Source organism: Castanea sativa, chromosome 12 (assembly GCF_040712315.1).
Source record: "Castanea sativa cultivar Marrone di Chiusa Pesio chromosome 12, ASM4071231v1".
Classification (NCBI taxonomy): domain Eukaryota; kingdom Viridiplantae; phylum Streptophyta; class Magnoliopsida; order Fagales; family Fagaceae; genus Castanea; species Castanea sativa.
In genome coordinates this window covers 30,319,813-30,342,496 of record NC_134024.1, presented here as the reverse complement: position 1 = coordinate 30,342,496, position 22,684 = coordinate 30,319,813, and the positions used below count along the sequence as shown (strand labels likewise).

At 32.1% G+C, this 22,684-nt stretch overlaps 2 protein-coding genes across 2 annotated transcripts; both read right to left on the bottom strand.

Annotated features, from left to right (window-relative positions):
- Positions 1 to 224: 224 nt before the first annotated feature.
- Positions 225 to 3,114, bottom strand: LOC142618423 (uncharacterized protein At4g08330, chloroplastic). Its single transcript, XM_075791355.1, has 2 exons — positions 2,700 to 3,114; positions 225 to 891 (listed from the first exon to the last, which is right to left on the bottom strand). Exons 1-2 carry the CDS (start codon positions 2,807 to 2,809, stop codon positions 495 to 497), a joined length of 507 nt encoding a protein of 168 aa, XP_075647470.1. The 5' UTR covers positions 2,810 to 3,114; the 3' UTR covers positions 225 to 494.
- A 6,661-nt stretch (positions 3,115 to 9,775) lies between these two features.
- On the bottom strand, positions 9,776 to 14,071 carry LOC142618985 (photosystem II 22 kDa protein, chloroplastic). Its single transcript, XM_075792059.1, has 4 exons — positions 13,591 to 14,071; positions 13,367 to 13,483; positions 11,369 to 11,612; positions 9,776 to 10,170 (listed from the first exon to the last, which is right to left on the bottom strand). The coding sequence occupies exons 1-4, from the start codon at positions 13,801 to 13,803 to the stop codon at positions 9,926 to 9,928; spliced, it is 819 nt and encodes a 272-aa protein (XP_075648174.1). The 5' UTR covers positions 13,804 to 14,071; the 3' UTR covers positions 9,776 to 9,925.
- Between the last annotated feature and the right edge of the window lie 8,613 nt (positions 14,072 to 22,684).

The following is a 22,684-nucleotide window of genomic DNA, read 5'->3' as shown; positions in this document are numbered from 1 at the left end:
ATATGCACATTATATTATATGTTAGGTTATAAATTGACCTTAGTTAAAAGTTGATTAATTAGGTCAAATTATATCAAAATTATCCAAGATTTCTCACGTGGTTTCAACTGCGGGGTTAAAACCAAAGCTGATGTTCCTCTAATTTTCACATCCCACGTGTACACATTTACAGGCAAACACCAATAATACTGATGCCCCAACAAACTCAAATCAATCATTCAACCTCTGGAAAATATCACACCACTTTCTTAATTTAGCTGTGGAAAAGTTTTTACACAAAATTTTCTCAACCAAAAACCCTTTCAGGTCAAACAACAATTTTCTTATAAAACAGTTTTGGAAACTGTTATGTACAAGTAACAACATAGATAAGAAAGGCAAAACACCAATCAAATACAGAAGGAAGACACCTTTAGATGAATTCTTGCCTTTTGGTGTTGCAGATGTTTCCTTGATGGGAAAAAGAGCATATAAAACAAGCTTGCTCGAGTACATCACGTGTAAATTTGAGTGGCAGATTCCTCAGAAGATGAGGGCTGTAAGGCACGGATTTTAACATTATATTTTCTACTACTTGTGACTTCATTGCCTGAGGAAGAATCTGATACATCTGATACAAGTCGCTGGGATGACGTAAAATCATTGTAAGCAATTCCAATATCATTACCACACTTGCGGCAAAGAAGTTTGGTTCTCCGACGGAACAAGCCCCAAGAGTTCTTAGAAAAGTAGGGTATACACTGGATTTCATCAACCTGAGTAAATCTGCTTTCATCAATGTTAAAGAAAGAAATGATCCCTCTCTTTATAGATTTTCCATATTTAGAACCAATGGTTGAGGTGTTCCGATTGCAAGAGCTTAGGTTAAGCTCATACCCACAAGAACCACAGCTGCATAAAAGTGACTGTATTGTCATTGCCATGTAAAGAAGCATCTTTTTTTTATAAGGTGTAAAGAAGCATCTTTACATTTATTTTGCATATACAACCAATAAAACAAAGACAAAAGACACCAAAAACCACAAGAAACTCAACAGAGGCCTTTTTATCGTAAATTAAGTGTTATTAAAAATAAGGTGATCAAAAATTCAAAAACTGATCAAACCTGCAGAGTTTCATAGAGACAATAGATAAAGGTACCATAACCTCAGGAAAAGTGATATTTATTTTGTAGAATAGGTCAATTGTATTACTAGAGACCTCCCTAAAATGTTTATTCTATTTGTCTTTTTTTCTTTTTTCAAGTAGTAGTGACAAAAGTGAGTGATTAAGTTGATAAACATTGATGCTGTCCAACATGATGAATCAATTATGTTAACTCTTAATTCTCACACACCCAAGATCCTAACAATTGGTGTAGGCCTCAAGATTTTGATCCTACTGAAACTTCTTGGAGAATAAGGTGGAGCTGTCACAACCCCCAGGAGTACAAAAAAGTTTGATGGTAATTCAAACCAAAGTTGAAGATTTATTAAAAAATGTCTCAAACTCCTATTTAAATTCATTACTAAGAGAGTTTTCTTTGAGTAAAAGAAAATATTTTCCTTGTGAAAAAAGTGCTTGGTTTTCCTTAAATTTGGCTCAAACTCCTATTTCAATGACTTCAACATAAGTTGGTCTTCTTTTTTATAAGGGTATTGTTATAGTTCTTATGAGGTTTAAAGATGCATGCATTAGCATCCGATGTTTGTGTTTGGGAGCTGAAAGTCAAAAGATGCCTATGGATAAGTTTTTTTTTTCTTTTTAGATACATTTTAAGTGGGAAGGAGAAATTCGAACTATAGACATCTCCGTTGGAAACACCAAGAAATCCTATTTGACCTAAATGTCTATGGTGAGTAGATTGTGAGTTAAGAATTTGTTGATTCATGTCATTGAGGGTTTATGTTTGAGCTTGTGAAGCTCTATGAGTACAATTTCTGAGGATTGATGGGTTTTAATTTTTAATTCATATTTCAGCATAAATTTTTAATTTTATTATTTATCTGGTGTATTTCTGTTACATCAATTGAGAACACCTAATTTCAATAAAAACGAATAAAACACATTCAAATGCAATAACCAAATATATTTCTTAGCCCTTTCCCTCTCCCTTGTGTGTGTGTGTGTGTGTTTGTTTTCTCAAAATATTTATATATTATATTTCTTAGCATCCTACCATAGTGATGGTCGAAAATCACAGCAGTGTCTACGATCAAATTCAGCCCAATTTTACAAAAGATAGATGTCACCTCACCTGATGAAAAGTCAATTTCAACAACAGAGGGTTTTCCATTTTGTTAAATAGTAACCAATCAAACAAGTTTGTAATATACACAAAATAGGCTCAATTTATATCCTCCTAAATAGAAGACCATGTAAGACAAATTATCAGTAACTGATTAGAAAGCCAAAATCCTACTCATCAAAATTAAGATTTATCTAAAACTTTCTAATTAAAGAAGAAAAGTATCCAAGTGAGTGGTCAATACTCAAACCTATCTGTAACTGTAATCCCCTAACTACTCTGTTCCCATTCCAAAGATTAAATTTTTTTTACTTCATCTATATTCAAATTTCTAAAACATTTATCGCAAACCCACATGGGAGAAGATAATACGCGATCCCAAAGAGACCCACAAAATCAAATTTTTCAAAATTTCCAATTATTATAGAAATCAGAGGCAATTCTCAGTGAGAGTGAGAGAGGTGGGACCTACCTGTAAGCAACATCTTGATCTCTACGAGAGGAAGAAGGAGAAGAAAAGGAGTTATGGTGATGGCCGTTGAGATATCCATCACTGACAGTCACAGACATGGATTTGTCCATTTCAGATAAGTGAGAGAAACCAACGGCTCTGATCGTGGCGGTGACGGAGATAACTAGATTTGAGGGATGACCCACTCTGGTAAGGTACGTTTTTTTAGTCACAGAGAGAGATAAAGGCTTCTTAACCGTTAGATTGTGTGACTTTAACAACCCAAACTCGCATTAAAACGAGACAGTTTCGAGAGAGAGAGATAGAGAAAATAGAAGAAAGAAAGAAGAAGGAGCGTAGTGGAATCAAATGAAAAAGGTGAGAGAGCTTAGAGTAGATGTGTGATGGGGTTGGCCCCTTTTTGTGTCTCCTTTTCTGTCATTTCTGCTGCCGTGTTCTATACTCTATACTCTAGACTTTAGTAGGCCCTATTTCCTAATTGAGTTTTACCTTATATGTTTACCTTTTAAATAATATTATTTTTTTTTATATTTTTTATCTACACATATATCAAAAACACTCAAATAACATAGCTCAAACATTTTTATCAAATACCTTCTAAATTATAAGAGACCCAACTTGGTAGATAACATTTTTTATTTTTTTAAAGAAAGGGAAGATAAGAGGTTTTGAATTTTGATTATAATTTAGGATATAACTTAATTAAAATAGATTAGGTTTTTTAATTAAGCTTGCAATGACAAATAAAACTCAATTGGTGTTATTATTTCTACGTATAAATATATTCCTCAAAAAACAATTTCTAAATACAAAGAAATTCAATGCACCAAATCTCATCAAATCCCCCTCTCACCTGTGCATGTTTGTTTCTTAAAACCAAACAATATTATCATTTCCAAAAAAAGAAAAACAATTAAATTTAATATAACTAACTAATTATGTATTCAAATTTAATTTGGAACCTAATATATTTTAGCATTTCTAGGGACCTAAGTTTTGTCATAAATTTTTAACTATGTATATTTTCAAGTAAACAATATTGCAATGACTATTATTATAATTAAAGATAAAGAAAAAAAAAAAGATAATTATATATTTAATTATGTATGGTTCGAGCGATAGCCAGTGCTTGCACCTCCTGTGGTGCTCAATATTTGGAGTTTGAAACTACTTTCTTCCTTCTCCGCTATTAACTTAGCTTAAAGTGTGTGCTCTAAAATTCTCCTCTAAAATAGAAGTTTGACTTCTTGATGACTTCTTCTAAGTATCTATTTTTTAATGACCTCTTGATGTTGTTATACCAACTATCAACATTTTTTCACATGGTTATTCTAATGTTTTTTTAGTTGAATTTAAATTATATGAGGGGTTTTTTTCTTCACTTTCCCATAAAATTTAAATTCCAAAAATTTATATTGATCATTATCCCATTTGTATTAAAGCAAAGAAACTTTGTGTATCATGTTAGTAAAGTCTTGCATTATGTTTGGATGGAAGGATGGAAGGAAGGGGAAGTGTTTGAGGGGATTTCCCCAAATTGAAAGACTCTTGGAGGGAGATCCACTTATAATATTAAGTCAATTTATAACTATTTCTTTAAAATTAGTAAAATATCTTCATAATTGTCAATTTATAGGACAATTCCTCTTTCTCTCATTCCCCCACTTATTTTTTGAAAAATCCTAATAAAAGAAAATGATATATATTCCCGTTCTCCCCAGTTAATTTTTAAAGAATTCAAAAAAAATGAAGAGATAATCATTTAATTTGTAATCGCTAAAATAAAATAATATATATCTATAATTAATTAATATTGCATTTTGAGTTTTTTTTTTATTGTCTTGTAATAATAAGAGGCATTTCATTCCTTTTATGAACACAGTTTCTATCCAATACATCAATATGCTAGATAGAGACTTAACCCCTTTTTTTATTATTACTAATTAGTTAAAGGCCCATGCATTACATGGTTTTATCATAAACTTGTATAATATATATTTTATTAGATAAACAACAATGAAACAAATGATTATTATACTAACAAAATGAATAAATTATATTAAAAAGGTAGGTTAAAAAAACAAAATGATACATATAAGCAATTAAAAAACTATAATGAATAATATCATGCATATTATACAATACGAAAGCATAGAAAAAATTCATTTGTAATGCAAGAGTTACTTCAGTTATTTCATAATTAACGTTTCAAACATGAAGAACTTTCAAATTGTCCATAATCTTAGCCAATTACTATGACGAATCATAATCTTAGTCAATTTCTTATATATATTTTATCAACGGTCAAACTAACATTTTAATAATAAAAAATTAAATACAAAAAAAAAGTATGCAACCCGTAACAATTCTGTAATAGAAAATTTAATAATTGATAAAAAAAAATCAAATTTTTATGAACAATTTATCATCAAATTTATATGAAGGCATGCTTAATAATAAACTAAAAAGAAGACTGTTCTCTAAATCAAAATTGAGAGGATGCAGCATATTTAATTATTGATTCTCAAACAATAACCATATAAATAGGATACAACGTAATGAAATTAGGTTAAACAATAGACAAAAAATACACAAAACCTATTCAATTTGATGGGAAAAAAATGAGAGTAAACAAATACATACTTGCAAGGTTCTAGGTAGAAGAATAGAGAAAAAGAACCGTATTGTAAGTATTCATTATGAATTATTTGAGATATATATATATATATATATATATATATATATATATATATATATATATATATATATATATATATATATATATGCACTTCACATTGAAGAAGTTGATATGAAAAAAAATAAAAGTCTAATGTTAGTTGAATAGAATTTTATAAAAGACATTTTCTAAGTGTACTACGGTTCTATTAGGTTGCTGTTTTCTTTTTAACTGAAGTATCATATGTTTCTTTTATTTGTTATTTTCTTTTTACGTGTAGTAATATAATTATTGGAGAAGAAGATTTAAAAAAATTATATCTTCTTCTTTTTTTAATTTAAAATGTGTACTACGTTGCTGCTTTTTTCGTTTCTAATAAAACACTAAATGAAAAATCTACAATTATTTAGTTTTTAGATTCAACATAATTATTGTGAATTTATTGGTACGTTTTTTTAGTAAGTTTATTCTCAATTAATGAGTTTTATTGATTTAAAAATGATAGGAGAAGAAAATTATAAAAAAAAAATTATATCTATTTTTTTTTTAAAAAATCTAAATCTAAAAAGTGTAGTATGTTGCCTTTTTTTTTTTAAATTAAGATTTTTTTTATAAAGGCTAGATGAAGAATATGAATTATGATTAAATTAATATTTTTATCAACTTTTTAATTATAAGAGAAGAAAAATTATATCTATATTTTTTATAAAATCTAAAAAAAATTTATAATTCAGTTGACTTTTAAATTTAACTTTTATTATATAGTATATAATGTTATATCGGCCATTTTTCTATTTTCTAGATTTTATTTATTTATAAAAGGTTAGAAAATTTTGCTAGATTGTGAAGTCGGTCGTCTAAAAGTACCTTGGATTTGATACGCGTTTTAATTAAAAAATATATTCCATTATTTATTGACAGAAAAGCAAAGGGAAATGAATTATTGAAGTGTTAATGGTGTCGCCTTTGCATTACAGGTGTCCTTTCTCAAGTAGTGGTTATTAACGTTAAAATTGGTAGTGGGGACGATGGAGGACATTTTCGTGATCCATAAGGCCCATACATAAAGACTTTAGGAAAGCGTGTTGCATGTATAGCTGTCTTAACCAGCCACGTCATACTCATACGTGGGATCTGCAATGTTCTCTTTATTTAAATTGCTTTAGTTTATGTTTTACATCAAACATTTTAAAAAGAAATTTCACCGAATCAAGGCACCCGGAACCTAAAATATCTTTCAGTCAATCATATGCATGCACAGCAAAATTATTTGAGTAAACACCTAAAAAGCTTATTCAGCAACAACAACAACAAAAAAAAAACCTAAAAAGCTATATCTTTGCCACAGCTATCTTATAGTAAAAAATTGTAATTAATTCTCTCTTACTTTTATATAATTTTTTTTATTGTTTAGTCTACCAGTTGAACAGTTATAATAAAAGTTGTAATTACTTTTTAGAAAAATACACAATAAATCTTAAGTAGTAAGTTGATGTTATATTTCAGATTAAAACAATTGCTACTTATAAATTGTTATGAAAACATTGCGAAAATAGCCCATCTCAATATTTTACATGGTTCCATAAATTTTGTAATTAATGTAATAAAATAATCGTAATTAGACAGACAAGTTGAGTTCTGCACCGACCAGTGCAAACTAATTAGTGCAACGTAAACTTTGGACTATTAACTACTGATGTTTCCTCACTTAAGAGCTCGGGTTGGGAGGTGGTGGAGGTTTAATTAAAGACTTGAATTCCTCTTGGGTTGCAGGGTGGATACATATAGGGGTACCCTCAGTCTCAACCAATCGGTATTTAAACCAGAGTAGTTGCCAAGTAAATGGGAGTCGTTAATTGGAAAAGATTTGAGGATTGGAAGTCTTGAGGTTGAGATGGATGCAAAAGAAATACTATTAAATCTTGTTCTTAGTGTAATAGTGTTTGTGCTCTTACCAAACCTTCACTTTCCTAGGGGTATTAATGTTGAAGATTGCATTTGGACACTTGAATTTAAATTTTAATATTCTTTGTTTGGATAGCTTTTGCAACTTGTAAGTAGGAGGATTTGGAATTATAAAATTTAAAATTGATTGAAGTATGGTTTAGGATTTCTAAAACTTTATGAGTTAGATGATATTTCTAATTCAAAGATTTTAAGGTCATCGAAGAAAAAAATTCAGAGGTTCTTTTGTAAATTTGACCAAATGCACATCTCAAATCTTTTTAAACTATCCAAACAAGTTATTTAGATTTTAATCACCAAAATCCAAATTTACATGTCCAAATCATGTTATCCAAATGCACATAAGTTTGATCCATTTATGAGATTAAATTTAATATATAAAAAAACAACAATTTACCAACTCATTAATTTAAAATTAAAATATGTATTAAATTTTCTAAGAAACATGTATTGGCTTTTTATAAAATAAAATTTTTTTTTTAAAAAAATCAAGCTTGCTTTATATATCATTATTTTCTTTTAGTAAGTGAATTTGTCATTTATTAGAATTACTATCCAGTGAGATGCTGTTAGATTTTTTTTTTTTTACATAATTTTTTTTATGGAGTATAATTTTGAACAAAGAATAATGATATTGATTATACAATTATTTAATTTATGCATAATTAAATATTAGGTGATATCCATACAAAATATAAATATAATTATGTAAGGGTATTTTTTAAGATATGTTGGTAGCTATATGACTTCATTCTGGACTGTGATTTAATCATGTGGTACCACTTACCACCGCATGCATAAGACTATTCTATTATATAATCTTGTATTCTCTGTAATACTTTTTTCTATTACCAAGCAAGCATTTTAGGCGCATAGATGCCGCCATATTGACCAACGAAAATGGACCGTTAGAACATTATGGTTAATATATTTTCAATACAGAGAAGAATTGTTTAAATGGAACAGTCCAACATAAGCGTTCACAGAGATGCTTTATTGACTCTACTCGTGGAACGGCATGGACTCTTATTGCTTGGATTCAATTAAGAACTAAATTAACAATTATTTTCTATGCATTATGGCAATAGCATAGTAAAAAGTTTACATCCACAAAATTTTCACAACACTTTTCCACAAAATTTTCATAACGCTTTTCTAATAAATTATAGATGATAAGTTGTTAATGATTTTAATTTAAATCCACAATTTAAATTACGTTTTTGTTCACTTGTAACAACTAATAACAATTTGCCACTTAAAATTTGTTGAGAATATAGCATTTCTCATTATGTAAATGTATCTCTTATTCTCTATATTTCAAAGCCACTTGAGTGACCCTTAATCCCTAATTTAAGAATCAAATGGTCTTTTTTGTTGCAGTTGCAAGTCAAGAATCAAGGGATTGCCTCCTTCCTTAATACCCACCCAATGGCACCATTTGGATGCCTTTGGCAAGGGGGAGGGATTACTGCCCTTTTAAGCCCAAATGATGGGTCATCAGCAAATTTACTATTATCTCCCAAAGCTCCAATGACCCCCAAGCAAGGTAAATATTTAGGATAAAAAAGAAAATAAGAGAATTTAGCTTCATAGATGAAATTTCCTGTTTCCAGAGTCAATACAACACTGAAAGAGTTACTTCTTGTAAATTGTAATCGCTTCAAAGGGGCACTGGAAAAGCTACACATAAAGGCTTATAGTACCATTGAGAGTTTTCTTGCTTCAAGGAAAGCTCATACTATACGTTTCTCCAATGTTATAAATTTGTTACTTTTGACCATAGATAAATTATTTCCTTCTTGTGTCAATGATAAAATTGCTCATGTCAATCCTATTTCGCAGCAGAGAAAGTAGTTCTCAAACGTTTTCGGTCACATGACTGAAGCATGAAAGTGTAAACTTTGCGTCAATGATAAAAATTGCATATCCACTTTAGGGACTAAATTGGATCATTTGAAACATCAATGTTCATAGTGTCAACTTTAGGAACCAATAGTCTATTTTGATAGTAAAAAAGGCTTTGTTCATAAAGTCACGTGGAATTGTTTTCAGAGTTATTTTACATGGACAGAGTCCTCAAACGTTTTCTAGCTCAATGCATATTATTATCACCTATACCTGTTTGACATGATCTAGCTAGTTGGCTTGTTGCCATTAGTCAATGTCAGGATCCTAGAATGTCAAAGGTTATATCATATGTGCAGTCTGCCAAGTGATGAAATGCAAATGGCATCAATAAAGTTCTATCCAAGTGTGACATGGTGCAACATTTATTTTCTTCTTCTAAAAATAGACTTATATTGCACCAGAGGAGAGATTAACAAGCATCAAATACAAGCTCTCTGCCAAGAGATAAAGGGGAAGTCAAATGGTCTGGCTTTGACACACCAGAGAAAAGAACCCCACTACCAGAAGATTCTTTTTGGAACAAATGTAAACCCAATTCTAACAGCCTTAGTGTCTTTCATTTCTGGTAAACGAAGCAGAATTGTCATATAAACCATCCAATGATTGCAAGAGTGAGAGAGTATTATTTCTTACATTAAATGAAATACAACAAAGTTCCTTACAATCATAACTAGCCTTACTCATTTTCCTCATCTGTCACAAATTTACCGGTCCCAGGATTCAATGCAGCGAAGAAGAAGAAGATAACATTGAACAACACAAGGGGCTCAATTTCATTGATGGGAATCCCAGTCTCAATGTTCAACTGCGCTAAAGCTCCCTTCCCGGTAATAATTTCTCCAATTAATGAGAAAGCAATACCCAACTGAGCCAATCTTCCTACAAAGAGCTCGTTCGCCTTTGTAAATCCAAATAGAGGACCTAGCATTCCAAAACATTGGCAAAGATTAATACTAGAATATATATATTATACCACTTACATGTGCATATAATCAATATCAATATATATATATATATATATATAAACAGATACCTCATGCAAGAATGTATGAGATCCTACCATGTAGCGCTCTAATTTTGCATTTTGTATTTTTTTTTTACCTCTTTTCATCAAGTATTTTTTACTATTACCCCAAAGTTTACATTAACTTATATTTTACTATTATCTCATTAGTCTTCCGTTGATTTTCTCTGCTTATACCATACATTTCTCTCTTCTTTATATCTTTTAGCATACCCACCATTTTAGTATTAAAAACAAAAGAAAAAAAAATTAAAGACTAATAGTAATAACTGTTGTAAACTATTAAATGAAACGCATTGTTTCATTATTACCAAAATAAAAGACCTAAGTTTGACAAGGCATTTGTATGAGAGAGAGAAGAATCTGAGGGGCCACCACCTCTTTCATATTGGCCTCCCACCACTATCAAGCTGCTAAAATCTCTACAAGTAATTTTTTTTTTTACCACACCTTTAAATCATTTGTATGGCACGTGCATATGCACTTGCTTACACCATATCTTAATATTGTATTATCGATTAGTGGAAAGCAGTGAGAGAGTTAGACATACTTTTATTTCATGGTATGCAATTTGTCAACACAACATAGATTAGTTGAAATCTCTTTTGCATTTATTTTTGGCTTCATGATTTTTATAAAAAATTAAACTTACCTTGAAAAGGTTACATATGTGCATGAAGCTACTAAACTAATTTTTAATATCTCAAAATATATATATTCCGTTACTCAAATTTTGATTATTTTTTCATTATAATATATGTATAACATTCTCCAAAACCTTCTTACATAAAATATTACAAAATTATCTATGCATCGCACGGGAAACTTACATAAAATATATTCTGTTACTCAAACTTACTAGTATGTATCAATTGCAAAGTCAAGAGTCTTGTAACTTAGTAACATTGCCTAGTTCTTCCATAAAAATGAACCTAACTTGAAATCCCCTCCCCCAATTATTGTATATAAAAATAATAAAAAAAATAAAAATGTATCAACTATAAGGGAATAATCAAGAAAGAGACCCAAGATTAATTAAATATTCAAGCTGCTTGTTTCCTTGGTAAAAGTAAACATTCTAGAATGGTGAATTACCTCCTTCTTTAAGACCCAATGCTGATCTGATGCCTTTGCCAGGAGGAATCACTGCCTTTTCAAGTCCAGTGGGTGACTCATCAACAAATTTACCACGGTCCCCCAAAGCACCTATGGCTCCAAGCAGAGTGAAAAGAATGAAGAAAAGAAGAAGAGGCTCAGCTTCATATATGGGAATTCCAGTTTCCAGATTCAATTGTGATAGAATTCCTTTGCCTGTGATTCCTTCACCCAACAAGGATGCCTGCACAAAAAGGCTTATTATAACATTACTAACTAGTTTTAACCTTTATTAGTAAGAGATTAGAAGCCTTCATACTTCTTGAAGTGATCATTCTACATGACTATTTATCATTCTAAATTTGTAGTTGTGATGATAGACAGTATTGGATGTTAATATAATGAGTCATCCAAAAAATAAAATCTGACCAAATATGCAAAGCAAAAATAGTTGAACCAAAATAGGAGAGAGTTAGTTCTATCACTCCTTTCAGATATCTTTCTATATACTGCCAAGCTACAATGACTTTGGTGACCACATGAACAGAGCATTGTGTTTCCATCACTGCAGACATGTAATTCTGCTGATGGACATTTCCTTCTTAATTCTAGCATTGTAAGTTGTAACTTTCTAACACCAATCCTATTCTCTCCATTTTCAGATGTTACACCAATAGTACTGAAAGACGGTGAGGATGCAATGATGGACAAACTTGTTTCAATTGTAGCATGTTTTATTCAACATTTGGTTTCATCGATACTCCTGTGTTAAGCACGTTGTCGTGTGATATCAGTGCCCTGCTATGGGACACGAGTTGCTAGCCAATGAAAACCTTAGGCTGCGTTTGTTTCACCTAAAAAGGATTTCAGGAAATTATTTTACAGCAGCCTATGTGTTTGGTACCTACAGAAAATTGGGTCAAACGGAAAATAATTTCCCTGTTGACTATAAAATAAGCCTCTTGACCCGTAAAACCATTTCCGTTTTTATTTTACCTTCAAATCTCATTTTACAGACTGAAAACAGAGAGAGAGAGAGAGAGAGAGAGAGAGAGAGAGCAGCCCAGATCGCAAGAAGAGAGAGTAAAGCGAGTGAGCTAGAAGCACCGGTCTCGTCGCCCCAGAACTGGCGAGATCGCGCCACCTAAAGCACCACCAAGATCACACTCCAACACCGGCAAGACCACGCCGCCTGAAGCACCACCGAGATCGCACCCTAGCACCAGCAAGATCACGCCGCCTGAAGCACCCATGCCTAATCTCTCTCTTTCTCGATCTATCTCTCCCTTTTCCTCAATTCTCGATCTATCTCACTCTCTGTTCCTCCCTTGACTGAATTTTTGAGTTTGACGAATGTTTTGTTTTGAATTTTGTTTCTTTTAAGTTTACATATTGAAAATTTTCTATTATGAAATTTGTTTAGAAGCTGAGAAAATGTGAGAAACTAGTAGAAAAATAGCATTTTCAGAATGCAACCAAACACTTGAAAATATTTTCTAAAATAATTTTCATAATACAGCCAAACACTTGAAAATATTTTCTTTTCTCAAAAATATTTTCACCTAAAAATATTTTACACTCGGAAAATATTTTATACTTAAACAAACAGAGCCTTAAGCTTAATGTGACACGTCTCTTTGCTTCTGTTAAACAAATATATAAGCCAATGAAAGCTTAAGCTTACACATCGATCTTGCTGCTCATTTTAGACACCTCCAACATCTTATTTTCCTTGGTAAAATATTAGTACTTGATGAACAAAGCTAAAATGGGAATTCTCATTGACACCACCACTAATAAATACTGCTTTCATAAAAATATAAATAAAAATTAATGCATGTTGAAGATTTTTTCTAATTATATATCAATGATACCACAATTTTGCAAATTCTTTTTAAGAGTAAAAAAATAACAAGTTGATGCATCTTAAACAAGTAGCACTTAACTAGCAGCCTATTTGCAAGAAAATTATATAAAAAGAGAAAGAGATGTACTCACAGCGAAGCCAATCATGGCAACTCGACCTACAAAGAGCTCATTCTGCTTAGTAAAACCAATGCCTCCGGAGGTGCCAAAGAGACCATCTTCAACCCTTTCCTTTGGCTTTGGCTCAACCTAGTGAACAAAAGCAAAAATTCAGAACAACTCTTGTATGGGAAATTTATGCTTCCCACTCTTTTCTTCTTTGAATCAAATAAAGGACTTTAAAAGGAAATGAAAACCTTCTTGGGAGTGGCTTTGGTTTTAGATTTGAACAGAGCAAAAGTTGTAAATACTTGGGAAGAAGAAGTATTGGTAGGAAGACTAGGGAGCAATAGATGAGAGAATGGCTTGGGTCTTAGTTTCTGAACTTGGAAATTGAGTAAAGAGTCTCTCTTCAAATCCACCACATTGCTAGTAGAAACACTTGCCATGAGCAACATCGTTTGTGCCATGACTTCTGTTTGATATTTTTCTGATAATGTAGTATGAAAATACTTCTACTCTGCCTTTTAATGCGATTGTTTTTTTAAGGAGGGAGATGTGTGTGTGTGTGTCTTAGAAAGTACAATGAGAGATGTGGATATGGTGTGAGGGTAAATGAAGGGCAACTAGAGTGCCCACGTCTATGCATATAGTGCTTTGTAATTTTGAAGATGAGCAGCAACTAGAGTGCCCAGAGTGCCCACGTCCATGTATATAGTGCCTTGTAATTTTGAAGATAATGTTTTGTGCTGAAGCTGAAGGCTATTTTAGCAATTGAACTTTAAGAACAAAATTCTCACATGATTGAACTTTGGAAAAGGAAAGTTTACTTGCTAATTCAGTCATATATAATCTTTTATTGCAAATTTCATGCGCAAAATAAATTAGCTCTCTTTTTCCTCTCATATTAGTGTGGTCATGTTAATGTGCACTCGAGCATAGTTATAAATGAATCAAGGTATTTATGAAAAAAGTTCAAGATTGACTTTGTAAAAATCTTGTTTATGCTCATTTATTTAGTAAATGAGTCAAGCTTATGCATAAATTTAGGCTTAAATATTAAAAGGTCAAGCTCAATAATAATAATGTGCTTTTATATATATATACAAAATACTTAGATAGATTAAATATTAGATTGTGTAAGTTTTTAAGTTCATGGAATGTCAAATTCTTATTTTTAACAAATTTTTAACTTGTAACTCGACTTCTTAGGTTCTAAGAAATTAGAAACTAATGTATTAGAATTTCAATATGTATATGTTAGCAAACCATGATCAATACTTAGAATCTAGATTTAGGCTACTCAAAGTATGTGTTTATGTAAAGTTGGAATTGAGTAATTGCAAGAAATTACTGTTCAATTTCTGCAGGCTCAATCGATCGAAAATTAGACTCAATTGATCGAAGCTCGTGCAAATTGTTTTTCTGCAGAATTTTCCAAGTTAGCTCAAGCCCAATTTGACGTGTAGGGTTTTATGTTTTATGTCTCATACAAATAGAAAAACCCTAGCCACGTTTTAAAGATTGTTGTAGCTGTATGTGTGAATCTCTTATGAAATCTAGAGGTGTTTGCCTTCATACATACTTAGGGTTATTAAGATCGAGATTTGATGTCGAGAGCTTGGTGATCGTTTCAGTTGCTACATAAAGAGCTTAAAGAAAAACAAGTGGTATACTTGTGGATGCTATGGATTTGAGAAATAAGTAGTCTGTAGATTCGAAGCTGTCACGTGGTCGTGGTAGTAAGTTTTCTACTCGAGGTAGCAATAAGATGTTAGTGGTTTAAGTCACTATTGTAAAACTTCAATTCTTTTATAGTGGATTTGTTTTACCTTGAGGATAGCTAGGTTAAATCCTCCCCAGGTTATTTACCGGTTTGGTTTTCCTAGGTTCTCATATCATGTATTATTTACTTTTCAGCACTGCTTTTTATGATATAATTTGTTTGTGTTAACCTAGATTTGAATAATTTACCTAAGTAATCACTTGGCTAAATAACTAGGTTAAACAATTGGTGTTTTAAAGGGTCTAAAAATGTACACAACTGATTGATACTTCTTAGTGTTTTGAATAAAAATATCTACAGTTCAAATCCTCAATTCTCAACTACCAAATTCTACCCAATACAAGGTTGAAGGATCTAACTTTTATAATTCCATCACTGAAATCATTCTATCTAATAATTAGAATATATTTGTAGAGGAATAAAATTTTAATTGTAGTTTTTACTATATATATAAGGGGGAAAAAAAGTTAAGTAACTCGTGAACAAGCTCAAGTTTGTTCGGTAAGAAACTAAAGTAAGCTTAAGCATGTAATTTAGTTCAGTGATGAGCTCGAGCTTAACTCGTATTCAAGATAAAATTAAATCAGCAATCATAAACTTGCAAATTTTTGGCTCTTTTACAACCCAACTCTCGAGTTCTCTTTAGAATGATTTCTTAAGCATCATACATAGTCTTGATATCCAGTTGTGGTTGTTTAAAGGTAAAAATGCAAAATTCACCCTCTAAGTTCATCACTTTTCATTTCAGTCCTTTAAGTTTGAGTTTTGTCATTTCAGTCCTCTAAATTTCATTTATTCTCGATCAAGTCATCCCTTAACAATCTGTTAAATGTTGCCATTATCTACCTGTTTTGTCATTTTTTTAAAAAATTTAATTTTAATTTATTATTTTAAGAAAACGTTAATTTCAACAAAAAAAAAAAACCAGAAATTATACTAAGAAACGACGAACATCATTGAAGAACAAAATTGAATCCTTACCCTATACCCCCAGCCCAATACTGAGATATTAAGAAAGAGAACGGGAGATACCACAAAATCTGACCGGAATTGAAAATCATGAAACCCATTTTGTTGCTTTCAGAGAGATGAACCACCCAAAATTGAAAATCATGAAACCCATTTTCCAAAATGTAAATTAGTTGCTTTTAAAGAGCTGAACTAAACACCCCAAAATTAGGTTTTGAAAACAAAAGGCAAAGCAGTTCCAAATAACAAAGTGGGGAAACAAAGAATAATAAACCGTTACCAGATCTCTTGGTCCTCATGTTCCCACTCCTCGCCGCCGGTGCGTCGGTTTCCAAGGCCCAGGACGGCGTCATGGGCACGGAGCTGTGGTGCGTGACGAGGAACAACGCAGAGGACACGGCGTTGCAGACGGCACTGGACTGAGCCTGCAGGCCCGGCGCCGCCGACTGCAGCCCAATACAGTAAGGCGAGCCCTGATATGATGCGAGTGACATAGTGATTACGGCATCATATGCGCTCAATGACTATTACTTGAAGCACGGCTTGAGCACCAACAGTTGCTCCTTCGATAACACTGTTTCCCTCACTTCTTTGAACCCCAGTCAGTCCCAAAAACTCTCCATCTTTTTATTATCTTTTCTTTTTTCCTAATTAGGAATTTGAATGTTTGGAAGGTTAATAGATCTGATTTTTGTAAAACCTTTGTCTTTTTTTTTTTCTTTTTCTTTGTCTTGTTAAAACCTAGAGATCCCGCAGCCAAGAACTCCGTCGATGAATTCCAAGGAGTCTGTGACGATCTTCGAGAGTGGTTTTGCATTCAGAGTTTATGATATCCAAAATTGAATTTCAATGAGATTTTGTGGTATCTCCCATTCTCTTTTTCAATCTCTCGGTATTGGGCTGGGGTATGGGGTAGGGATGTTGGAAAATCAGGTTTTGTATCTCATACAAAACACACAGTAGAAGCAACAAATATAAATCTATTTCATTCATAATTGACAATATGCACTATGTAAATTTCAGAATTTAAGAACAAGATAGTATACCTTGGTATGGTGAAATTCAAAACAAAATATCATAAGTACTTGGGAATACTTTTAATCTTCACTCCAATTTCACTTTATGCCCAAGAAGTGTGGTCTCGCAATCAGTTTTCAAGGGAGAATTATCGAGTGGCTTCACTCACACATACACACCATTTCACAATGATGTCTTTTTTTTTCTTATTCTCTAATAAAAAATTATGTATGTTTCTCCCTATATAACTAACTGATTATCTAATTAGGCTGGCCTATTGGGCATTTTCAATTGGGTTTTAGTGTGTAGCTTGGAGTGTGACTAAAAGGGACTAATAAGATACTAGCTCCAATGAGTCTTGGGCTTTTCTATCAACTCTTAACAAATCTAAAGTTACCATTAATTATATTTAATACAACTATATAAATATAATTGCACTCTAGGCCTTATTAATAAATTATATCTCAAGACTTTATTATACATGCAACTCCTTCGTAAAATATTCATATTAATACAAAGTCATGAATGTAGACTATCACTTTGAAGATTACTACATCTTAATCCTTGAGTACTCAGTTTAATCCTTTAAGTTATTCATCATATATTTATGAAATCTAATTTCATAAATATATATACTTTAGTAATTCCTTACTAAAGTGGTTAGGCCTAACACTCTGAATAACCAAACTCATTAAACTTATCTCAAGAGAATATTTTATATTTCTGTTAAGAGATTATAAATTTCATCTTGAGAATATATGTTCCATCAACACTAAATGTGGCTGCCCAACATACTGAGATTTTGATCATGACTTTAGATCTCACTCCTGATATATCAAAGCAACGTACACCTTATGATCAGGACAATTATTCTCTCAGGATTAAGAGTTCATGTAAATAGAAGTCGTGAGATTTATTATCCATTTGACAGTCCTTAGGAGAATAATAAATCTCACAGCGGTCCAATTCAATATGTCTTAACTCTTAAAACATATCAACATATCAACTAAAAGTCTTCACTTCCATGATCAAGACAAATCATCTTAGTTGATATGTTATAATCTTCGCAGATAAAATGCTCAATTTCATCATCGACTACGAACTTAAATTCCGAGTTTACAAAGAACTTGTGACTTATATCTTCTGTGAAAATCACATAAATTACATACTATACATCTCATGGACCATACGATAATGTCTGAATATTCATGTTACCATTATTTTAGATAATAATAAAACAACCTTATTAAATACAACATAATGTCATACATAGCATCATACAATAGGATTTAAGGGCACTAATCTTAATAATCTCCCGCTAGATTACTTGCACTATCAATATTTGCTACTACTACATCTCCTCAAGCAACAATGTCTCGAATAATGTAGTACTTTCTCTTAATGTGCTTTCCTTTCTTATGATTCCTCGGATCTTTGGATTGTGCAACCGCTCCACTATTGTCGCAAAACAATGTGATGGGAACTTGCTCCATTCTCGCAACATCAAGATCAGAAAGGAATTTTTTAAGCCAAACAGCTTCCTTTGCCATTTTACAAGTAGCAACATATTCAGCTTTCATGGTGGAGTCGGCAATACAAGATTGCTTGACACTCCTCCAACTTATGAGTCCACCTCCCAAGGTGAACACACAACCTGAAGTGGATTTTTTGAAATCAAAATCTGACTGAAAATTTGAATCTGTATAACTAATGGGAATCAAGTCCTTACTATGTTAAACAAGCATATAATCTCTCGTTCTTCATAGACACTTAAGAATATGCTTTACAACTTGCCAATGTTTAAGTCCTGGATTTGATTGATATTGACTGATCATGCCAACTGAATAATAGATATCTGGTCTAGTACATAGTATAACATATATGAGACTTCCCACTACAGAAGCATAAGGAACTTTTCTCATTATATTTTTTTTCCTCAATAGTCTTAGGCCTTTGGTCATTAGAAAGAGGAACTCCATGTCTAAAAGAAAGTAATTCTTTCTTAGAGTTTTGCATGCTAAACTGTTCTAGAACCTTATCTATATACCCTGTTTGTGATAAACCTAATATCTTATTCTTGTGATCTCGCCAAAGCTTGATCCCTAAAATAAAATTAGTTTCACCCAAGTCCTTCATTTCAAATTGGCTTGACAACCAAAACTTTACTGATGACATTAGCCTTACATCATTTTCAATGAGTAGAATATCATCAACATAAAGCACTAAGAACATTATTACTTTATCTCGATTTCTTTGTACACACATGGTTCATCAAGATTTTGTTTAAAACCAAATGATTTGGTTGCTGAATCAAATCTGATGTTCCATGATCTAGATGCTTGCTTAAGTCCATAAATGGACATTTTCAACTTGCATACCATATGCTCTTGGTTCTTTGCTATGAAACATTCCAGTTGCATCATATAGATTTCTTCTTCAAGATTGTCATTAAAAAATGCAGTCTTGACATCTATTTGCCAAATCTCATAATCATAATGAGCCGCAATGGATAAGAGAATTTTGATAGATTTAAGCATGGCTACTGGCAAAATAGTTTCATCATAGTCAATACCTTTTTTATTTTTTATTTTTTTTTTGTATACCCTTTTGCCACTAGTCTCTCTTTAAAGATTTCAACCTTTCCATCTATCCATCTTTTCCTCTTGTAAACCCATTTGCAACCAACAGGTTTAATGCCGTTAGGTGCCTTTACAAGATTTCATACATGATTGGAATACATAGAATCCAATTCAAATTTCATAACTTGGACCCAATAATGTGCATCTATATCATTCATTGCCTCTTCATAAGTGTAGGGATCTGATTCAACCTCTTCTAGGATAGCTTCATAAGTTTCTTCCAAACCTATAAATCTTATAGGAGACCGAACAATTCTCCCACTACGACGAGGCACCTGTGTACTAGTCATCTTATGAGTAATGTCTTGTGGTGTATCCAATACAGCCACATCATTCCTAGTTTCATCCATTGGTTATTCAATTACAGGCAGTGTAGTTAATTTCGTACCGTACCGGTCGGTACGGTCGAAATTTTCCGTTCCGGTGGCTAAACCGGTACCAAAACATAGTAATTTCGTACCGGTTTAAATACCGGCTATACCGGCGTTGTTTCGGCCATACCGCGATACATACCGGATTTCGGCCGGATAATGATTACTGGGCCGGAATTGAAATTACACCAAATGACCCAAAAACGCCATTACAGTGACTATCTCTCTCCTCCTCGCGTTGAATACGGCCTTCCTTGTCTCTTTTTCCTCCTTAAGCCATCATTATATGAGCTTCACGTTGGCAAAGATCGTGCTTAATGGGTTGCTAAGCAGAGCTGAAGCTGAAGCTGCTGAACACCACACAGACAGAGAGAGAGAGAGAGAGAGAGAGATATGAAAACAAGTGAAATGAAAATAAATAATGTTGATGGAGTAAGACTTGATAAGTCAGTCATTGAGCAGAAAAATTTGTTGGAACTCGTGAATATTTGAAAAAGAGAAACGTTGGAACTTGTAAAAATTGAAAAAAGCAACTGTCTTTGGTTTTATCACCCATTCCCATCAGTCAAAAATCAAATGGATTAATTCATTTTTTGGTTTTACCAACAACTTTTCCCACCCTCACTTCACTTTTTTTTTTTTTTTTTTTTAAACTTGTAACATTTTTTTTTTTACGGTAGTAATTGAGCTAAGACTAAGTTTTTTAATAAAAAATGGGCTATAGCATATTGAAATAGGTATGAAATATACATTTGTAAGAATTTATATGGGTTATTATCAAATAATTAAATTTATAAACATGTAATTAATATATATTATTAAGATATAAATATATTTTTTAAGTAGGTAATCCTGAAATTCACATTTATTATTAGTTTGTATATATATATATATATATATATATATATAAAATATAAAATAGCGGTAAACCCGAAACGGTACATCGGTATTGACCGGTACCCGAAATATATCGTACCGGTGACCAAACCGGTACAGCTTCCGGTACGGTATTGGCTTCCTTGATTACAGGTACATCTAATTCAACCAATACAACTTTACTTCTAGGATTAAAATTATTCACATAATCATCTTCCAAAAATTTGGTATTGGTGTTAACAAACACTTTGTTATCCCTATGATTATAGAATAAATAACCCTTGGTTTCCTTTGAATACCCTAAAAACATACGTACTTCCGTTTTAGCGAACTTCCCTTTCAACACATATGTTGGACATCCCCAAATGTGGAGATATTTTATACTAGGCTTACGCCCACTCCATAATTCCTTAGGTGTGTTAGGAACAGATTTTAATGGAACTAAATTCAAAATATGCATAGCAGTTTTTAGTGCATATCCCTAAAAGTAAATTGGTAAAGTTGAGTAACTCATCATAGACCTAACCATTTCCAAAAGAGTCCTATTCCTTCTTTCCGCTGCACCATTTTGTTGGGGAGTTCCAGGTGCAGTCAATTGGGAGACAATCCCATTCTGAATTAGGTAATTCTTGAAAACCCCAAGAAGGTATTTGCCACCTCGATTAGATCGAATGACCTTTATGCGTTTACCCAATTGATTCTCAACTTCAGCCCTAAACTCTTTGAACTTTTCAAAGGTTTCAGACTTTCATCTCATTAGATACACATAACCATATCTTGAGTAATCATCCGTAAAAGTGATGAAGTACTCATATCTTGAGTAATCATCCGTATGAATTAATTTAAGCAACTCTTAGGCTCTTCTACCTTTTGCATTGAAAAGTCGTTTGATCATTTTACCTTCCAAACAAGATTCACAAACTGGAAATATATCAATGTCCATGGGCTATAAAAGTCCATCTTTGAATAGTCTTTGAATCCTATTTGAATTAATATGACCCAAACGCAAGTGCCAAAGATATGCATCACTAATAGAATGAAACTTTCTCTTTAATGATTTTACATGAGAGCTACTATCTAATTCAGAATTGTATAATTCAAGCTTATCAGGAGTTAAAATATAAAGATCATCCACAATATTGCCAGAACAAATAAACACTTTATCATTCTTTATTATAACATTGTCTTTCAGGATAACACAATACCCATGTTTACCTAAATAAGTTACAGAAATTAAATTCCTACAAACATTAGATACATACAGACAGTCTTCCAATATTAAAATTCTAGAATTAAATATAAATTAAACACTCCAATAGCTACAACCGAAATTCTACTCCCATCAGCCAAAGTAACAAACAGTTCTTCCTCATTCAGTTTTCTAATCTCCTGAAACCCCTACAAAAATTTGCAAATATGATTAGTACAACTTGAATTCACTCACCAGGAATCCGTGGGATTCTATACCAAACATATTTCAAGAAGAAATGAATTTTTCATACCCTTATTCTTGGCAGCCTTGAATATTGGACAATTCCTCTTCCAATATCCTTTCTCACCACAATGGAAACACTTTCCTTTGATTTTCTTTCTTTTGTTGGCAACTCCTAAGGCAACTTGTTTACCATCTTTCTTAGTGAAGTCCTTTTTCTTCTTCTTCTTCTTTTTACCCTTGCCTTTCGACTTAGATTGA

What these genes read in the sequence shown, in the direction of transcription:
- LOC142618423 (XM_075791355.1), bottom strand. Translation starts at nt 2,809, where the DNA reads ATGGACAAATCCATGTCTGTGACTGTCAGTGATGGATATCTCAACGGC. An exon ending in GATCAAGATGTTGCTTACAG is followed by an intron (nt 892 to 2,699) that starts GTAGGTCCCACC and finishes ACTTTTATGCAG; the next exon opens with CTGTGGTTCTTGTGGGTATG.
- LOC142618985 (XM_075792059.1), bottom strand. Translation starts at nt 13,803, where the DNA reads ATGGCACAAACGATGTTGCTCATGGCAAGTGTTTCTACTAGCAATGTG. An exon ending in CCAAAGCCACTCCCAAGAAG is followed by an intron (nt 13,484 to 13,590) that starts GTTTTCATTTCC and finishes TTTGTTCACTAG; the next exon opens with GTTGAGCCAAAGCCAAAGGA. An exon ending in TTGCCATGATTGGCTTCGCT is followed by an intron (nt 11,613 to 13,366) that starts GTGAGTACATCT and finishes CTTTTTGTGCAG; the next exon opens with GCATCCTTGTTGGGTGAAGG.